The sequence below is a fragment of the Amia ocellicauda genome, chromosome 16 (assembly GCF_036373705.1).
Source record: "Amia ocellicauda isolate fAmiCal2 chromosome 16, fAmiCal2.hap1, whole genome shotgun sequence".
Taxonomy (NCBI): domain Eukaryota; kingdom Metazoa; phylum Chordata; class Actinopteri; order Amiiformes; family Amiidae; genus Amia; species Amia ocellicauda.
Window position 1 is genome coordinate 8390096 of NC_089865.1, and position 15042 is coordinate 8405137.

Consider the following 15042-nt stretch of genomic DNA (forward strand, 5'->3'; position numbering starts at 1 on the left):
TCTTAGCTTCAGTTTCATTTAACCAATATGACATTCCACCACACACCCATAGCGTTGATTTAATATCAAATATTTTAAATGCAGTGCATCAAGTAGATACTGTTATATCTTGCTGGTTAAGCACACATCCACAATAGCAGCTTTGCTTATTTTTCATTATATAAAACATGGACCACAATGCCACCTCATGGTGAGTTTTTTTGTTGTTTTTGTATTAACTTAATTTCCATGTGTGCATGTTTATGATCAGTAATGATTTGCTATTTGCAAATATATGATAAATCAGTTAATTAGCTGGTAAAAGCGATAGCCCGAATGGGGGGACAGAAGTAGTTTATCTTTTGTTCTTTCTGAGGAATAAGATAAAACATAAAACTTGTTTATCCTTAATTCACATTTTGCAGTGAAGGTATAGTATGAATATTATTTCAAATGAGAAGATACTATGATAGAATACAGACAACAGCCCTGAAATACAGAAAATCTGATGGCTATGCAAACATAAATGGATGAGCCAGAAATAGAAAACCAACTGAAAGAGAAGACAGGATGATTGTTCTATAGTTCAAGGCTAATTGTTTTCTAACCAGCTCTCAATTCATTTTCATAGGATACAATACTGTGAGGGCAGTATAAAAAGAAGAGCATCATAGAATGAACACTAAATAACAAGTATTGGTCAAGGAAAGAGTTGTGTGCTGATTAAAAAAAATCTGTCTGCATATAAAAACAGTAAATGAAGAGAACATCGCAGGTGAGATATTGTTAGAGATGAAGAGGGTAACAGTTAATGTTGATTCTTGCTCTTAGTTATAGTATAGATTATATAAATCCTTGCAAATCTCTTTATTTATTGTGAGAGGGCTAAGTTTAAGGAAAATCAAGGGTATGTTATCTTAGAGACCCATATCTGCTAGACAAGGCCAGGTAATTCCATAGGAAAATATGCAATCTATCATTTTTAAGTTCACCATGAACATATATTTTGGACTATTGATTACAACATTCCCTGTAACAGGAGTTCATTCATTAAAAAGTCCCTTTAAATCACATTGCTGGTGTCAAAATATAATTAAACACAATAGACCTTTAGTTATAATTTAACATGATGCTGTCTGCTAAATTTATTTTTTTCTCGTCATCCTCAACTGAAATAAGTGAATGTGTCGGGTCCAGGGTTTTCATTTTATCCTTACTTAAAAGCCTGCTTAATATTCATCAACTCATTGTCTACTGTCTCTTTCAAGTCAGTCAAAGCAAATTTGCTTTAATAGAATGATTCACTGCTAATAAATTACAAATTAAGCCAAGTGTTTTTCAAGCTGGAGGAAGTTATGAAGCTGTGTGCAGGATTGTATAATGTCCTCCATGGGATTTTTATAGATGAATTAAAGGTGACAGGATGGCAATATCTGCTAGCTGCTTGCTAAGGTTGCAATGACATTCCTATTCTAATTCAATCCAATCTTAAATGAAATTGACGTGGTTAACCATACAAATTAAATCATCATACAAGATTTAAATATAACTATTTCACACAAAACCAAGTTTCTAAGTAACTCTTTGGCTATTATTGTAAAACCTATGCAATAGGAAGACCTGTTACATATGTCAGAGAAATTCTCTCCATAGTGAAATGCACAAAGGATACACCAAACCTGAGCATACTATTGACAAAACAATTAGAAGATTTCACAATCAAATCTTCTTAACCGATTATTGAGTAGAGCAATACGGACATTTTTCTCTGCATCTTTTAATCCAGTTTTATAATGTGCATATACATTGCACAAATGAAGAATATATATACAGGATGACACTGAAAATATATAATGATATAATATACACAATAACATTCCAGAAAGCAGACATTTCACTTTTTTTTAAATCAGTTTTCAAAGTGTTTTATTTTCTCCCTCAAGAGAAATAATATCTATAAAGGCTGTTTTGAAAAACGTCATTTTATAATGAGAATGAAAATGTTTGTTCAGCAGTTTGCAAAGAACTAAGACCATAACTATTTTAAAATAGGCTTCATACTCCTTCTAATACTCTGAAGAAGAGCACTAGAGCACCTGGCCAAATTCCGTAAGGCAAAACCTGTATTTATTTTCTGGCTACAGCAAGAAACTCAAGGACATAATTATAAGGGTAGACTTGCAGAGCCATCTAGTGAAAGAAAATAGGAACTTCATGTGAATTATTTAATTAGACTTTGTATTATTATTCTTTTACATTTGTATAACAAAGAAGCTGATTAAAGCCCAGTTTTACTGTTCATCTTCTACTGGCCGATCTGTCCCTTCAGTGGCTGTATCAGTAGCTGCTGCTGCTTTTTCTGACTGTAATTCACTGACAGTTATACTTGCTTTCTCACCAACACTGACATTGTGTCTATTTTACAAACTTCATCCAAAAAAAACAACAAGATAAATATGTTCCTTTCCCTTTCTGCTCTTAATTCAGATGATATATATATATGTTATTTTTCCAGAGTCTCTCCAAGCAGGTTGGTAGTGTAGGAAGAGCCAACGACCACCCTTCTGTAAGAAAAATTAAAAAGGTTACAAAGTTAAGTATGACAGTATTTTTTTCCATTTATTTGTTTCTTAGTTCCATTCCATCTTAGTTCTGTATCAGCTGCTGTTTTTTTCTATTGCTGCTGTGCCACCTATTTTGGCATAGATTAATATATATATATATATATATATATATATATATATATATATATATATATATATATTTTTTTTTTAAGTTATGTTTAAGATTAGAGTTAGGATTAGTGGTATGAGTTAAATTCAGGGTTCAGTTTAGATTTAAGGAGGGTTGGTTTATTGTATTTTTCTTCTCCTCTTTTTCACTTTCCTTTGTTGTCTTTATTGTTCTCAAAGCAAATAATGTCATGCTCCAAAGGGAATTATATTTCATTAAGTTGTTAATTAAATAATTACCCACAGTTCCATGCAATGTCCTGAAGGTGTCTTACAGTCAAATAAGGACAGGTCTCACACTTTTTTCACAGAGTATCACAATTTATTTGCATTTGATTCTATAACTCATTCATTTAAATACACACAATTGTAACATAAAATTCACTGTAAACAAAAACATACCCATAATATTTCCAGGCTACTTGTGTCAGGAGAGTGTTCTTAAACATATTTGGAAGAAGCATTGTAAACATTATGAACTCTTGGGGGGCAAAAGCATAATGAAGCTCAAAACATTTAATTTGTATAAAATGTCCTTAAAGGCTTGCTTACTTAAAATGTTGGTAACATAAACATGTAGAGGAAACAAATGTTATAAGGAATCCAAACCATATAACTGCAAGGCCACTTTTGGAAAGGGATGGTAAAGGTTTTTAAATTAATCTTTAGAGCATGCTAATATATACATACATTTATGTGAATAGAAAAAATAGTATTTGTTTACTTTGATTTATGGGTAAAACAAATTGACAGATAATCAAAATATGAAGTACATTCAGTTTGAGAGGTTTGCAATGTCGGCAATATGAACCACAAGATTACATGAAAAACCAAACTGCATGCCAAAGGGAAAAACAAAGTAAAATAAATTACCTGACTACAGTATTGGCCTTTAATGAACAGACACTTCTTGAACATTTATTTATTCATTTATTATCTAAAATGAGAAAATAGATTATTACATAGATGCCCACAGTGACGGGGACATCGGGAAATGTCACTCAAATAAGTAAGTAAGATCCTGCATAAAGTTTTGATTCAAATGCAAAAGCAAATGTATTAACCTCCTTAAAAAATATATTTTTTTCCCTGGCATTTTACTGCATACTTTTATCATCAAATTATCTCCCAACTTGTTAGTAGTAGTATTCTGTTACATGATTTAGTAGTGTATCAATATCGATATTTTAATCCATTTGGTCTCAGTTAGTTCTGATTATCTCCCATAGCATATTTATGGAGGGTTGCAAATTTAATCTATCAATAGCACTGCCTTTGTATGGTGTTTTAAGGAAATTTGTATGATTAGCTTGGATTGTTTTTGTAATGATTTAATCAGAAACATTAAACAGAATAATGACAGTTTCAATTGACACGGTGAGATTTTATGTGGAATTGAAATTTACACATGAACCTTTCAGCCTCCGTTCCACAACCCCCTTTTTAAACACAAAAATCGTCTTGCCTCCCCAAACTGGGTGTTTTGTCTGAGGTTTTGAAAGCTGTCTGATTGAGGCCAGTTTTTCCTCTGTTACAAAGGGAGATGACAGTGGCAAAATGCCAGTAAAACGTATCAAGTTGAATATTCTCTGACATTTATAATAAACATTTATACTCAAGGGCTTATGTATATACTTGTTTTCCTTTGAATGGAGCAAGATAAACAGGAGTCTGTAAACGTTTCAAAGCCAGAGTATATAACCTTCATATCATACATCTCTTAATGTATGTAAATGTAAAACAATGTTTCATTGAAACACAAAAGTTAGAAACGAGTAAACTCACTTTGTATTCAACCTTTGTATTCATATACATTTTAGCATTAAAATGGTATGGTAATTGGAGTCAGCCTCAGTTGGAACTATGCTGATATGTAGATTGTTACTCACAAATAGGTTAATTGTACTTAAAAGTTTAGGAGTTAAATGTTTTTTGGAGCATATAAATAAATAACAGGTCATAACCTTTACATTTCTTGAACTAAAAATGTATATGCATACATACCAACACAAATAAATAAACAGAAAAACACACAGACATACAAATAAATAAACAAATAAATAAAGTAATGCCTTCTGGACCACAATACGCAGTACACACTACCACAGGGCTATACGAGCATTCCTGTTAAGTAGTTAGTAGTGGTGCAGTCTCAGAGATGCTTCGGACATCATTCAGCAAAATACATAAATATAGTTCTGTATTTTGGCCACAAGTGTCTGTGCAATCATATTTTGGATTTCTTCACTTTGCACCTGCAAAATAAAGTACGAGCAGAAAAAAAAAACTTTTCTAGTGGTGTTAGCATATGCAGATTCAAAAAAGTATGAGGACAAATACTGAATTCCTTATATGAAGGAGGAGACTATAGTACAGGTAAAAGCTTTCTCATGACACTGAAACTTCAGTTAATACGATTGAAATCATAGACCTTGACAGAAAAATCTAGGAGAACCTGTCAAAAAACAGTAACTGATATCCAGCATATGGAAAGACATACCTTTATAATTTATCAAAAAGTAGAACTGTTTGGGGAAGACAGCTATTAGAGATGGCCAATCAATACAATAGTAGTACAATAGTATCCACCAAATATTCATCAGCAATATCCCTCTTGGAGAAGAAAGTAAGTTAGTTGTCTATGTATTTAAATGACTGAATCCTCTCCCTATGGTCATATATATTTATAATAAATAAATGCAAACCATAAAAACAAAACAAGTCATAACTTTTTTCCTGCAAAATCAGCATTTAAAATATTAAAAGTGGCCTAGAAATATTATTTACAACCCAGAAATAAGAACTGAATCATGTGCTTTTCTTGTAGACTGATTTATGGAGCCTCGTATGACATTCAGTTGTCATCTTTGGTGCTTAAATCAAAATGGAAAATGAACTTTATATAGCTCTTATTCCGTTCATGGGTTTTCATTTTTGTATAATCTGCTCTCAGAAGCTCTATTTTATTATCTTGTTGATCAATAAAAAGTTATTTTAAAAGAAAAAAAAGTAATTGTATGTGAGGAATGAAATAAAGAAGCTTTTTTCCCCCTTTCAATAATGCATTTATACTGATCTTGCATTTAGTTAATAAATAAGGAACTTAATTTTAGGATTCTGAGAAATTTGGATACATTTGCACTTCGAAGATTTAGAAAACGAATCTGGTGAAGGTTATACGGGGGTCAATCTTAGATCATCGCCTCCAAGTTCTCGCACTACTACTTGATCTAAGCAGACACTCCAAACTTTCTAAGCCCCGCCCCTATGCAAATGATATAATCTTCATTGTTCACTTATTCAATTCTGGTCTTTCAGTCGCTGTTCGCTTTCACCAACTTTATCTTTCCTTCCAAGGGTAAATCCAGATGTGCTAACCTTGCTGAAACACCACTCCAGTATAAAATGTCTCGTGAGAAAACACCAGTAAGCCAGGTTGTCATATTTCAAGAGAAGGAACCAGAAGTACAGAAACATCCTACAATGTTATCATTGAAAAACACAATTTCACAGCAATATTTCTTGCAATACAATGTAAACACTAGAAAACTGGTAGTTTGGTCTGAAAAGAAAAAAAAATGAATCAGCACTAATATAGTGCATAATGGCACACATTTGCTTTTCTCATTGTTCAAAAAATCAATTCCAGCTTTATACATTTTTTCGTTTGTTTGTTTGAGATTAGTTTTTTTTTGCTATATGCTCTTGTGCAACAGCAGCACTTGGACAATGCTCTTATACCCTTATAAATACGGTTTTAAATGTATCAAAGGCAAATGCAAATTTATTCCATCTGTTTAGGAATGCCACATTTTGTTAAAATCTTTTAAATGTCATTGATATGTCCATGGTTGCTGATCCAGAATACTGTCTTTGTGATTCTGTATACAAAGTTGTATTGGACTGTAACTTAATGGTTAAAAAAAATACTTGTTTTGTGCACTGGTTGAAAATGCAAAAATGTCTTTCAACAGAGACAGCTCAGCCACAGAAAAATACAATTACATGTCCATGTTTTGCAGAAAACTTTCTTCATCAATCTCTTCTTAAAATGTTGCATACATTTTGTTTAATTAATTATTGTATTAATTAATTAGTTCTTTTTTTGTGCATTTGCTCAGTTGGTTTTCAAACATGCCTTGAGGTTTGGATGCCCGAGCTTTTGCATGAAACCAATTACATGTCCAAGTCTCCATCATAGGCTAAAGTCAGAGGTTTCTGCTGGGGAGGTGCACTTTTATTCTGTTTAGGCTTTTTGCTGTAAAAAAATACACAGAATTGCAACATTATTTATTCACAAAATGTACAATTACTTTTTTATAATATATTTGACCCCACCTATAGTAATAGAAATAATCTTAAACAACATAAATCCCACAGGGAGATGACTAGACACAGATATTTTCCATTTTACAGAGACAACAAATTGAATGAAAGGGAAATAGATAAATATTAAAATATAATAAATACAGTACTGATGTGGAATAAAATAAGTTTTGTACTAAAAACTGTCTCAAAGTTGGTGTTCACTTTCCCTGACCAATTGTTAAAGGTTGTTTGACAGAAATCATAAAATGGTAAAACTAGAGTATTCCTGTCCATTTAAAAAAGCCAAAAGTTACATTAAAATCATTATCATTAAATGCATATTTGGAATGTCGTTAAGAAGAAATGTACTTACCACACCAAAAAAGACATGGCAATAATGAATAAAACCAGAACAAATCCAGCAACCGTCACTCCGTACACCCAGAACTTTATTCTTCCATCTGTGCAATTGGAAATCACACCAGTGAATACACTGAAGTAGTATAATGTATTTTCTTTTTTGTAACGTAACATTTCTTTAAAATATGATTCAGAACATTTATTTTTCACATTGGGATAATCATTTCATTTATTATGACGATATATTTAGTATAGGGTAAAAATCCCAGTATGAATAGAGATAAGATTCTAGCTCTGCTCCCTGTAAAATGGTTCCATAAGATATAGAGGTATCAATAAATGACAGGGCAAAATCTAACTACCATGTGCAATCTACAACTTAACAATTCATACATTTCATTAATGCATGCATAAACATAACATAAGCATGTCTATTACTGAACACAGCAGAACCACAATAGTTGTTTTGTCTTTATTGGAAAGGTAAACTGTAATAGCAATGAAGCAATATGAAGTAGACAGAAAAACTAAATTGTATCATCATCATCGGCCCATATCCGCTACTGGATGACGTTTTCCGCTTGATTTGATCTACAGCTTCTCTTTTCCATGTCACGCCTGCAAAGATTATTATTTAATATTCCCATCTTTCATGTGGTTGTCTTCTAGGTCTTTTTTCATCTCTTGATATCCATTCACAGCTTCCTTTGTCCATCTTTGATCTGTTGTTCTTGCAATTTATCCATCTCATCGCCATTTTAACATTTTCGCTCTTAAAATTATGTCACGTATTTTTCTTTGTTCTCGGATCCATTTATTTGTTTTTCTGTCTCTTCTTTTGATATTCCCAGCATGCATCTTTACATGCTTCTTTGTGTCATTTCCAGCTTCTGTAGCATTTTTGCATGTAGTGACCAGGTTTCAGAGCCAAAAGTGAGAGCTGGTAATATGCAATGATCAAACAGTTTTCTCTACAAGCAAATGGGTAGATTTCCTTTTGATAACATGCCATTTCCTCCGAAATGTACTCCATCCCATTTTCACGCTTTTGATTTCTTCCATAAGATCTCCGTCTAGATTGCTGCATTTGCTGTCAATTTTCTTAGTTCTAACATTGTTGAACACAACTCATTTTGAGTCCAGTTTTCTTGCTTGCATCTTGAATTTGAAGTTCTTCAAGTGCTTTTGCAAAGTTCAAGAGGTCATCTGCAAATCATAGATTTTTCAAGCAAGTTCCATTTATCGGGATTCCTTTTTCTAACCAGTTCAAAGTCTCGAACACTTCAAGTATTTCCATGAAGAGTTTTGGAGAGATTGTCTTTGACATACTCCTTTTCACATTTTGATCTTATCAGTATCTTGTTGGAGTCAGATTGTTGATGCAGCATTGTTGAAGATAAATTTTAAAAAGAGTTATATATATTTCCTCAATGTTTTGATCTCTTAGAGCCCAGATGACGAGAGTTTGTATATACTGAAACAAATACTTTCTCCTAGTCGATAAAGCCCAGGCACAATGGAAGCTCTTATTCTTTACATCTTTCTAATACTTCTCAGGTGACTTGAATATGATCCATCGTGTTATATTCACTTCTGAATGCTATGAGGGTAACTAAGAAACTAAGGTAATTGTTATTGTTCAAATGTTATTATTGTCTACTGGTGTTGCCAAGCTAATATGAATTTAAATAAATTGGCCCTATGCCTGTATAAGTGGAAGCTGAGAAATCTTTCAGCAGGATGGGGGTCTTTATTGATACCAATCAACCCATAAGCATACAAACTAAGGAAATTGTTATATATATATATATATATATATATATATATATATATATATATATATATATATATATATATTCAAAGCAAAAACAAAAAGAAAGAAGTAAATAGATAATTAATATGAAATAAAAATGGGATCAGTACTTAAATACTGTAGTGTGACTATGTCACAACTAACAAATCTATCTTGTAGAAAAAACAACTACAGGAGAATGTGGTTACTCAGCGCCATGTACATTTCTTGAATGTTGCTAAACAAACAAAAAATATGATTTATGTTCTAAAATGGTGAATAATGTCTTTGTCCAGACACAGTTTTTTTCCTTCCATATCAAACTCATCAACAAGCTGTATAATTCAGAACAGCTTTATACACTGCAGGTGCATGAATAATATAAGCAATTTCCTACTCCCTCTTTCTACTCTCTGGCAGTGTGCTAAAACCAGTGGGAAGCAAATTTTAAATTGCTCAGCACTGATTTTTAATGGTTTTTAAAAGAAGATTTTAAATTGACAAACCTGTCAATTATGCTAAAGTATGTATGAATGAGATGTAGCTCAGATTTCAGCAAATTAATACTGAGAAAATTATATTTGGTTTTGTCTACTGTGCGTAAAAACACATAACTACACACCAGCCATTACAATCATTTCAGTATCTAACTGACAGCAATATGAACCTTGAATGATATAATAGCTCAATAATCTGTAGAAAACAAGGGTACAACAATTCTGGTCATTATCCCCAAAACAGACAAAGTGTTGAAAGAGATTTTAACCAGATCATCATTTTAATATAATATATATATATAATATTTTCATAAAATATTACTTCAAGACATACCTGGTCCAAAAGGTTGAATTGACCACTCTTTGAAAAAGTCCTGAATCTTTGAAGTCCCGGGTTTGAATTTCCCAGCACTGGTTTTGACATCTGCTTTTTTGTTATCTGCTCCTGGAGTTTTTGTACAGTAATCGAGGAAACCATATGCTGTCATTACTTCTGTGTAGCCATTTTCACACCCACAGACACCACTCTGAAAGAAAGATTTTGACAGTAAGACATCCATGTCTATCATCTTCCCCCAGTAAGGAAAATGCAGTAATTTCTGAGCATTGAACAAGATAACAATAAATGGATTTCAATAACACCCAGTTCGACCATCAAGATACATGAATGTTGTCCAAAAAAGAGAAACCTTTTCAGATACAGTAGAAGAAAAACAAAATGTTTTAACACATGTAGTAACACAGAACATACTCTGAGTGGCAGTAAACACATGTCATTGTATTCAAGATTTTTCTTCAGCTTTGCACCATTAGTTGTAGACATTTAAAACCAATGTGAGGATGTGGTACGAACTACATAATATTAATTTAATCCCCCTACCCTGCCACTCCAAGAAATAATAATGCTTATGTACCTATTTAGGAGCTTTCAATACTGTAGGTGGAAGAGCTAAATGTATTTAATTGTAAAGGCTTAATAGCAAGTTGGCACAATGCATTTAATCTGAATACTTTGACACCTGCTAAATTCTTTTGATTACCAGCAGATACAGTTTTCGTGCCAGTTTTCATTTTTTTCCATTTGCATTAGTAACCTTACAGTGCTGGTTAATGTGGTGCAAAATTGGTATTAATTAAACAATAAAAAGTATAAAACAATCTTTACTCCCTTTGTGAGTTGTTGAAAGAAGTTTGAGAGACTTCTCCTAAACCAACATAGCTCTACTAGAGTAGAGGCTTTTAATACACAACAAATTCCTGTAAAAATTTGATTTCAGGTTATGTTCCCCAAAATGTGAAGAGCTGATATTATTTTTAAATTAAAAAAGAGCAAGGAAAGGTTCTATATCCTGAAAGTAAAACATTATTGAGTTAAAGTCCTATCCTCACAGGACAGAATCAGTGATTCACACAGTTCATATTGAGAAACACATATATCCTTAAATGGCGTAAGCACATGTTTTATGAAGCATATTAAATCACACATCAAAGGCATATATATATTTCACAGCAATGCATTTAATATGCAAATTAAAACTTGCTACATAAGAAGTGTCCATGTGAATGACACACTTTCACATCTGATTTCCATTATTAATTTATGTATGATTGCGGAGTCTCTGATATTTACCTGTGTACAGTGGGAAAAGGGTTTTGTGCAAGGTGGATGGCAGTGCCTGATAGTCGATGGTTGATTCTGCAAAAAACATCCTCCTAGGTAAGAAACACAAATGTTATTTTTTTATTATTATTATTGATAACCAAATTAATGTAGTGTCACACTGAATAATAGCATTGGAAACCTATCTGAACTTCTGATCAATCTCTGAATACTGTAATTTGCGAATGGAAAATTACATGTCAAAACATCCAAAAATAATGCCCTTAGCTCAAGCTTTATACTCAATAAGAGATTACACTACCTGCGCTTATGTTTGGGAGAGACCATTTTTTATAAGATAGTATCAATTTTAACTGTTATTTACAGCATATCTACTTTTACCATAGTGTTTATTCCCTTCTGCTTCTTCATTTCTGGTGTAGAAACTCCACATTTTCTGAACTAGGTCTAAATAAAATGTTTTTTTTTTATTGATACAATTATGGTAAGATGGACAATAATTTGTGGATTTTCACAAGAGAAATACATAATTAAATCTGAAGGTCAATGGAATTAAATATCATACAATTTCCTTTTTAAACTTCTCATGTAGACTTAATGAGACTCACCTGTCACATTAACGCCATCTGAACGCTGACACCACACTGAGCGTTCATTGTCTCTCCATGGGCTTGTCCTCCATTCATAGTTATGGCATTTTCCTCCTCCAATATAACATATGAAAAGCTTATTATGTTTATGTTAGCAATTCAGGCATGAATTCAGGCTTGCCTGAACAATAAGCATGGCTGTCATCTCACCAGAAAAGATTACTCATGACGATTTTGCTCACAGGGAAGCAGAATGTGGCTTTTTCAATTTCCTCGATAGAAAAAGATATTACCTTTAAAAGTATATTTGAAAGTATGCTTTAAACACATGTAATAATGATAATTTTAAATACATTTTCTCAGTGACTAATAAAAGCCCATAAAGTGTCCCGTTTGTCTCTCAATTAATTTGATACACAAGGGCCTGTTGAAGGGATATTTATAGTTCAATCACAGGGATTAGAAAAACCTGTTTTTGAAACTACAGTAACAATTCATATAGAATACAAAATACTCTCTGCTAGAGATGAAAATAGACAAGAAATGAATAGACTCATTTTCCCATGAACTACATACCTTTACAAGGCCTTGTTTCAAAGACTTGAAGTGGGCAGCTATCTTGATTTTCGACTGCCTGAATGATCACAGCTCTGGAGCGTGCTTGGTGTCCGGTTGTCTCAAAGCTTCTCCCGTCAAGGCAGGTTAGTTGACAAGAACTCCATAATGTCCACTCTGTCAAATGACAGTCACCTGAATACAAACAATCATCTTTAGTTACATAGTTTGTTGGAGCATGTGGTCTAAGACAGTCAGTCCAAATCAAAATCAAACATTGTCAACCTTAGAAATTCAATTCACAAACAAAAATATGTGTAGCCATTTCAAAAACATATTGGCATCTGTTTTTCATCAGGCATCTATGATTGAATATCAATAAAATACTGGTCTACCTTGGAAAGCAGATATCTTTTTGATGAAAGTAACAATTGCTTTTAGTTCTACAGCCGAACTTCAGTCCATGCTATTTTGCACTGACTAATGTAGCTCTTGTCAATTCATCCAATTTAGCACCAAACTTCTCAACCCAAATTTAGCATCAGAGAAGATCTGAGTACTGCAAACACCTCTTCTCCATACTCAATACCTCCAATCTCCACTTTAATGATGGGATCTAATGAAAACTGCAATAGCCCTACCTTTGCAAAGACCTACCTCTTGGCACATACTATGGAAACTCTAAATTGACCATTGCATATATGAGAATATGCTGATTACAAAATTGTCACAAATATGTCAAATATAGACCCAAATCTAGTATACAGCCCTCTCTGGTGTGGGATAGATACCATTTCTGAATTTTCAGAAAACATGGCAGATAAAACAAAGACTACTGTAACAGGGCTTGTCTGGTATAATTAGCCAGTAAAAGTCACACCACTTCCTCGGGTTGTCAAGGGGCTGGCATTGTGACTTGTTGATGATTGTTAAGGTGTGTCAGGTTGAGTGCTCGGAGGCATGGCAGTGGTTTGAGTCTGGGGTCCTTGCATACCTCAAAACACTGCAATGTGATGTCATATGACAAAGGAAACAGAGGAACCTGATTTTCAGTAAGATCTATTCCACATAAGGAAAGAATGACTTGACAGAAGAAGTGTCTGACTGTTAGAGAAAGTCGAGCAGGCATGCTAAGGATTCCATCATTACAGAAAAGCTTTAGGACCAATCTCAAATTATATCCACCTGTCATTTAGAGCCAACTGTATGAATAGGATACATTTCAAGGAAGGGAAAAAAAGAGCACAAGAAAGACATACATGAATGGATGGATATTTTATGTTAAGGTTCATCAAACAAATCCAAAACATGGATTAAAGTTGCTCCTTTGCTCACTCTAAGGAAGTTTCTGAGCTGGCATCTATCATATGTGTCAGAGAGTAAACAGAACACACACCAGTATGATGTATTACATCCCTAAGATATTAGTTATGCAGGCAACAACATTAAGGCACCTAAGAGTTAGTAAGGATTCAACATGGAAAGTCAAGAAAGTCGTTCTTCCTCAGTAAATGATATGCATAAAAAAATGCACCAATTCTTTTAGTTTAATAAAGACCTTCATATTTTTTTTGTTTACTCTCAGACAGTTTACAAACAATAAATACCTACCTGGACAAGGTACAGAACAAGGCAATTGCAATGTCTGTCCACTTGCTTTCATGAGCCTAGCATCACATTTTTCCTCTTCCACTGGTTTGGCAGAAGACAAGTCAGTCTCTGAGCCTCTGTGCACTACACATGTTAGATTCCTTTTTCGAATCCCCTCACCACACTCGGCCCCCTGTTTACACAAAGCAGAATATGAATTCAGATGGGAGGCAGCAATTGTAGATGCAGATGAATGAATAATTACATTGCATACAGACAACATGTATATATTTACACTACAGCCGAGCTAATTTAAAAGAATAATCAATGTGCCATTGGATGTGTAGTTATTCATACAATGTAAACATTTGATTTTTAAAGTAAAGCTCGGAAAATACATGCTTGATTGCCGTGTGTAGTTATAGAGGCATAGATGCACTTTAGTTTATTCGGTGGATGTTTGCAGTTCACAATGTTTAAATATTCAGATCAAAGGTGAAAATTTTGCAACAAAAGAAGCCGATATGGCCCAAGGAATTCTGAGGGGGAAAAAGGTAAATAAATAAATACATATAAATAAATCAAGTGGATTAATGTTATAATTACACAGTGCACCTGTCAAACTGAGAAAAAAAAATGCTGGTTCTCAAAGGAATATCACACACCGCTGGGTTAGAATAGCTAAACTTCTTTGGAAGAAGGGAAATGAGCTAAGGTCATGAGCAGAAATGTGCAGGGTCTTCAATGACAGAAAATTGAAGGTAGATTCCTTTCACATTATACCTGACAAGTCTTAGACAGGCACTGAAATTGGAAGTATAGGTAGTGGTACGGGAAAAGACAAAAAACAATGGTGACGAGAAGATAGTGTTATAAATGTGGAAGGCATGAAGAGACACAAATCTTCTTCTTTACACAAAGAATCCTTATATACTGAACAAAAATACGAAACGCAAGATGTTTCATGTGCTGAAATGAAAGATGCATTTTCCATATGGACAAAAACCTTATTTCTCTC

General features: G+C 33.3%; 1 protein-coding gene across 1 annotated transcript in view; it reads right to left on the reverse strand.

Annotated features, from left to right (window-relative positions):
• Positions 1-3026: 3026 nt before the first annotated feature.
• thsd7ba (thrombospondin, type I, domain containing 7Ba) overlaps positions 3027-15042 on the reverse strand; it is a 110087-nt gene continuing 98071 nt past the window's right edge. The window contains exons 22-28 of the mRNA XM_066688515.1: positions 14046-14217; positions 12456-12629; positions 11898-11993; positions 11299-11381; positions 10003-10195; positions 7393-7480; positions 3027-6969 (exon numbers count right to left, since the gene is read on the reverse strand). Coding sequence (XP_066544612.1) covers positions 6888-6969; positions 7393-7480; positions 10003-10195; positions 11299-11381; positions 11898-11993; positions 12456-12629; positions 14046-14217 — 888 coding nt within the window. The 3' untranslated portion in view covers positions 3027-6887. The remainder of the gene's footprint in view (positions 6970-7392; positions 7481-10002; positions 10196-11298; positions 11382-11897; positions 11994-12455; positions 12630-14045; positions 14218-15042) is intronic.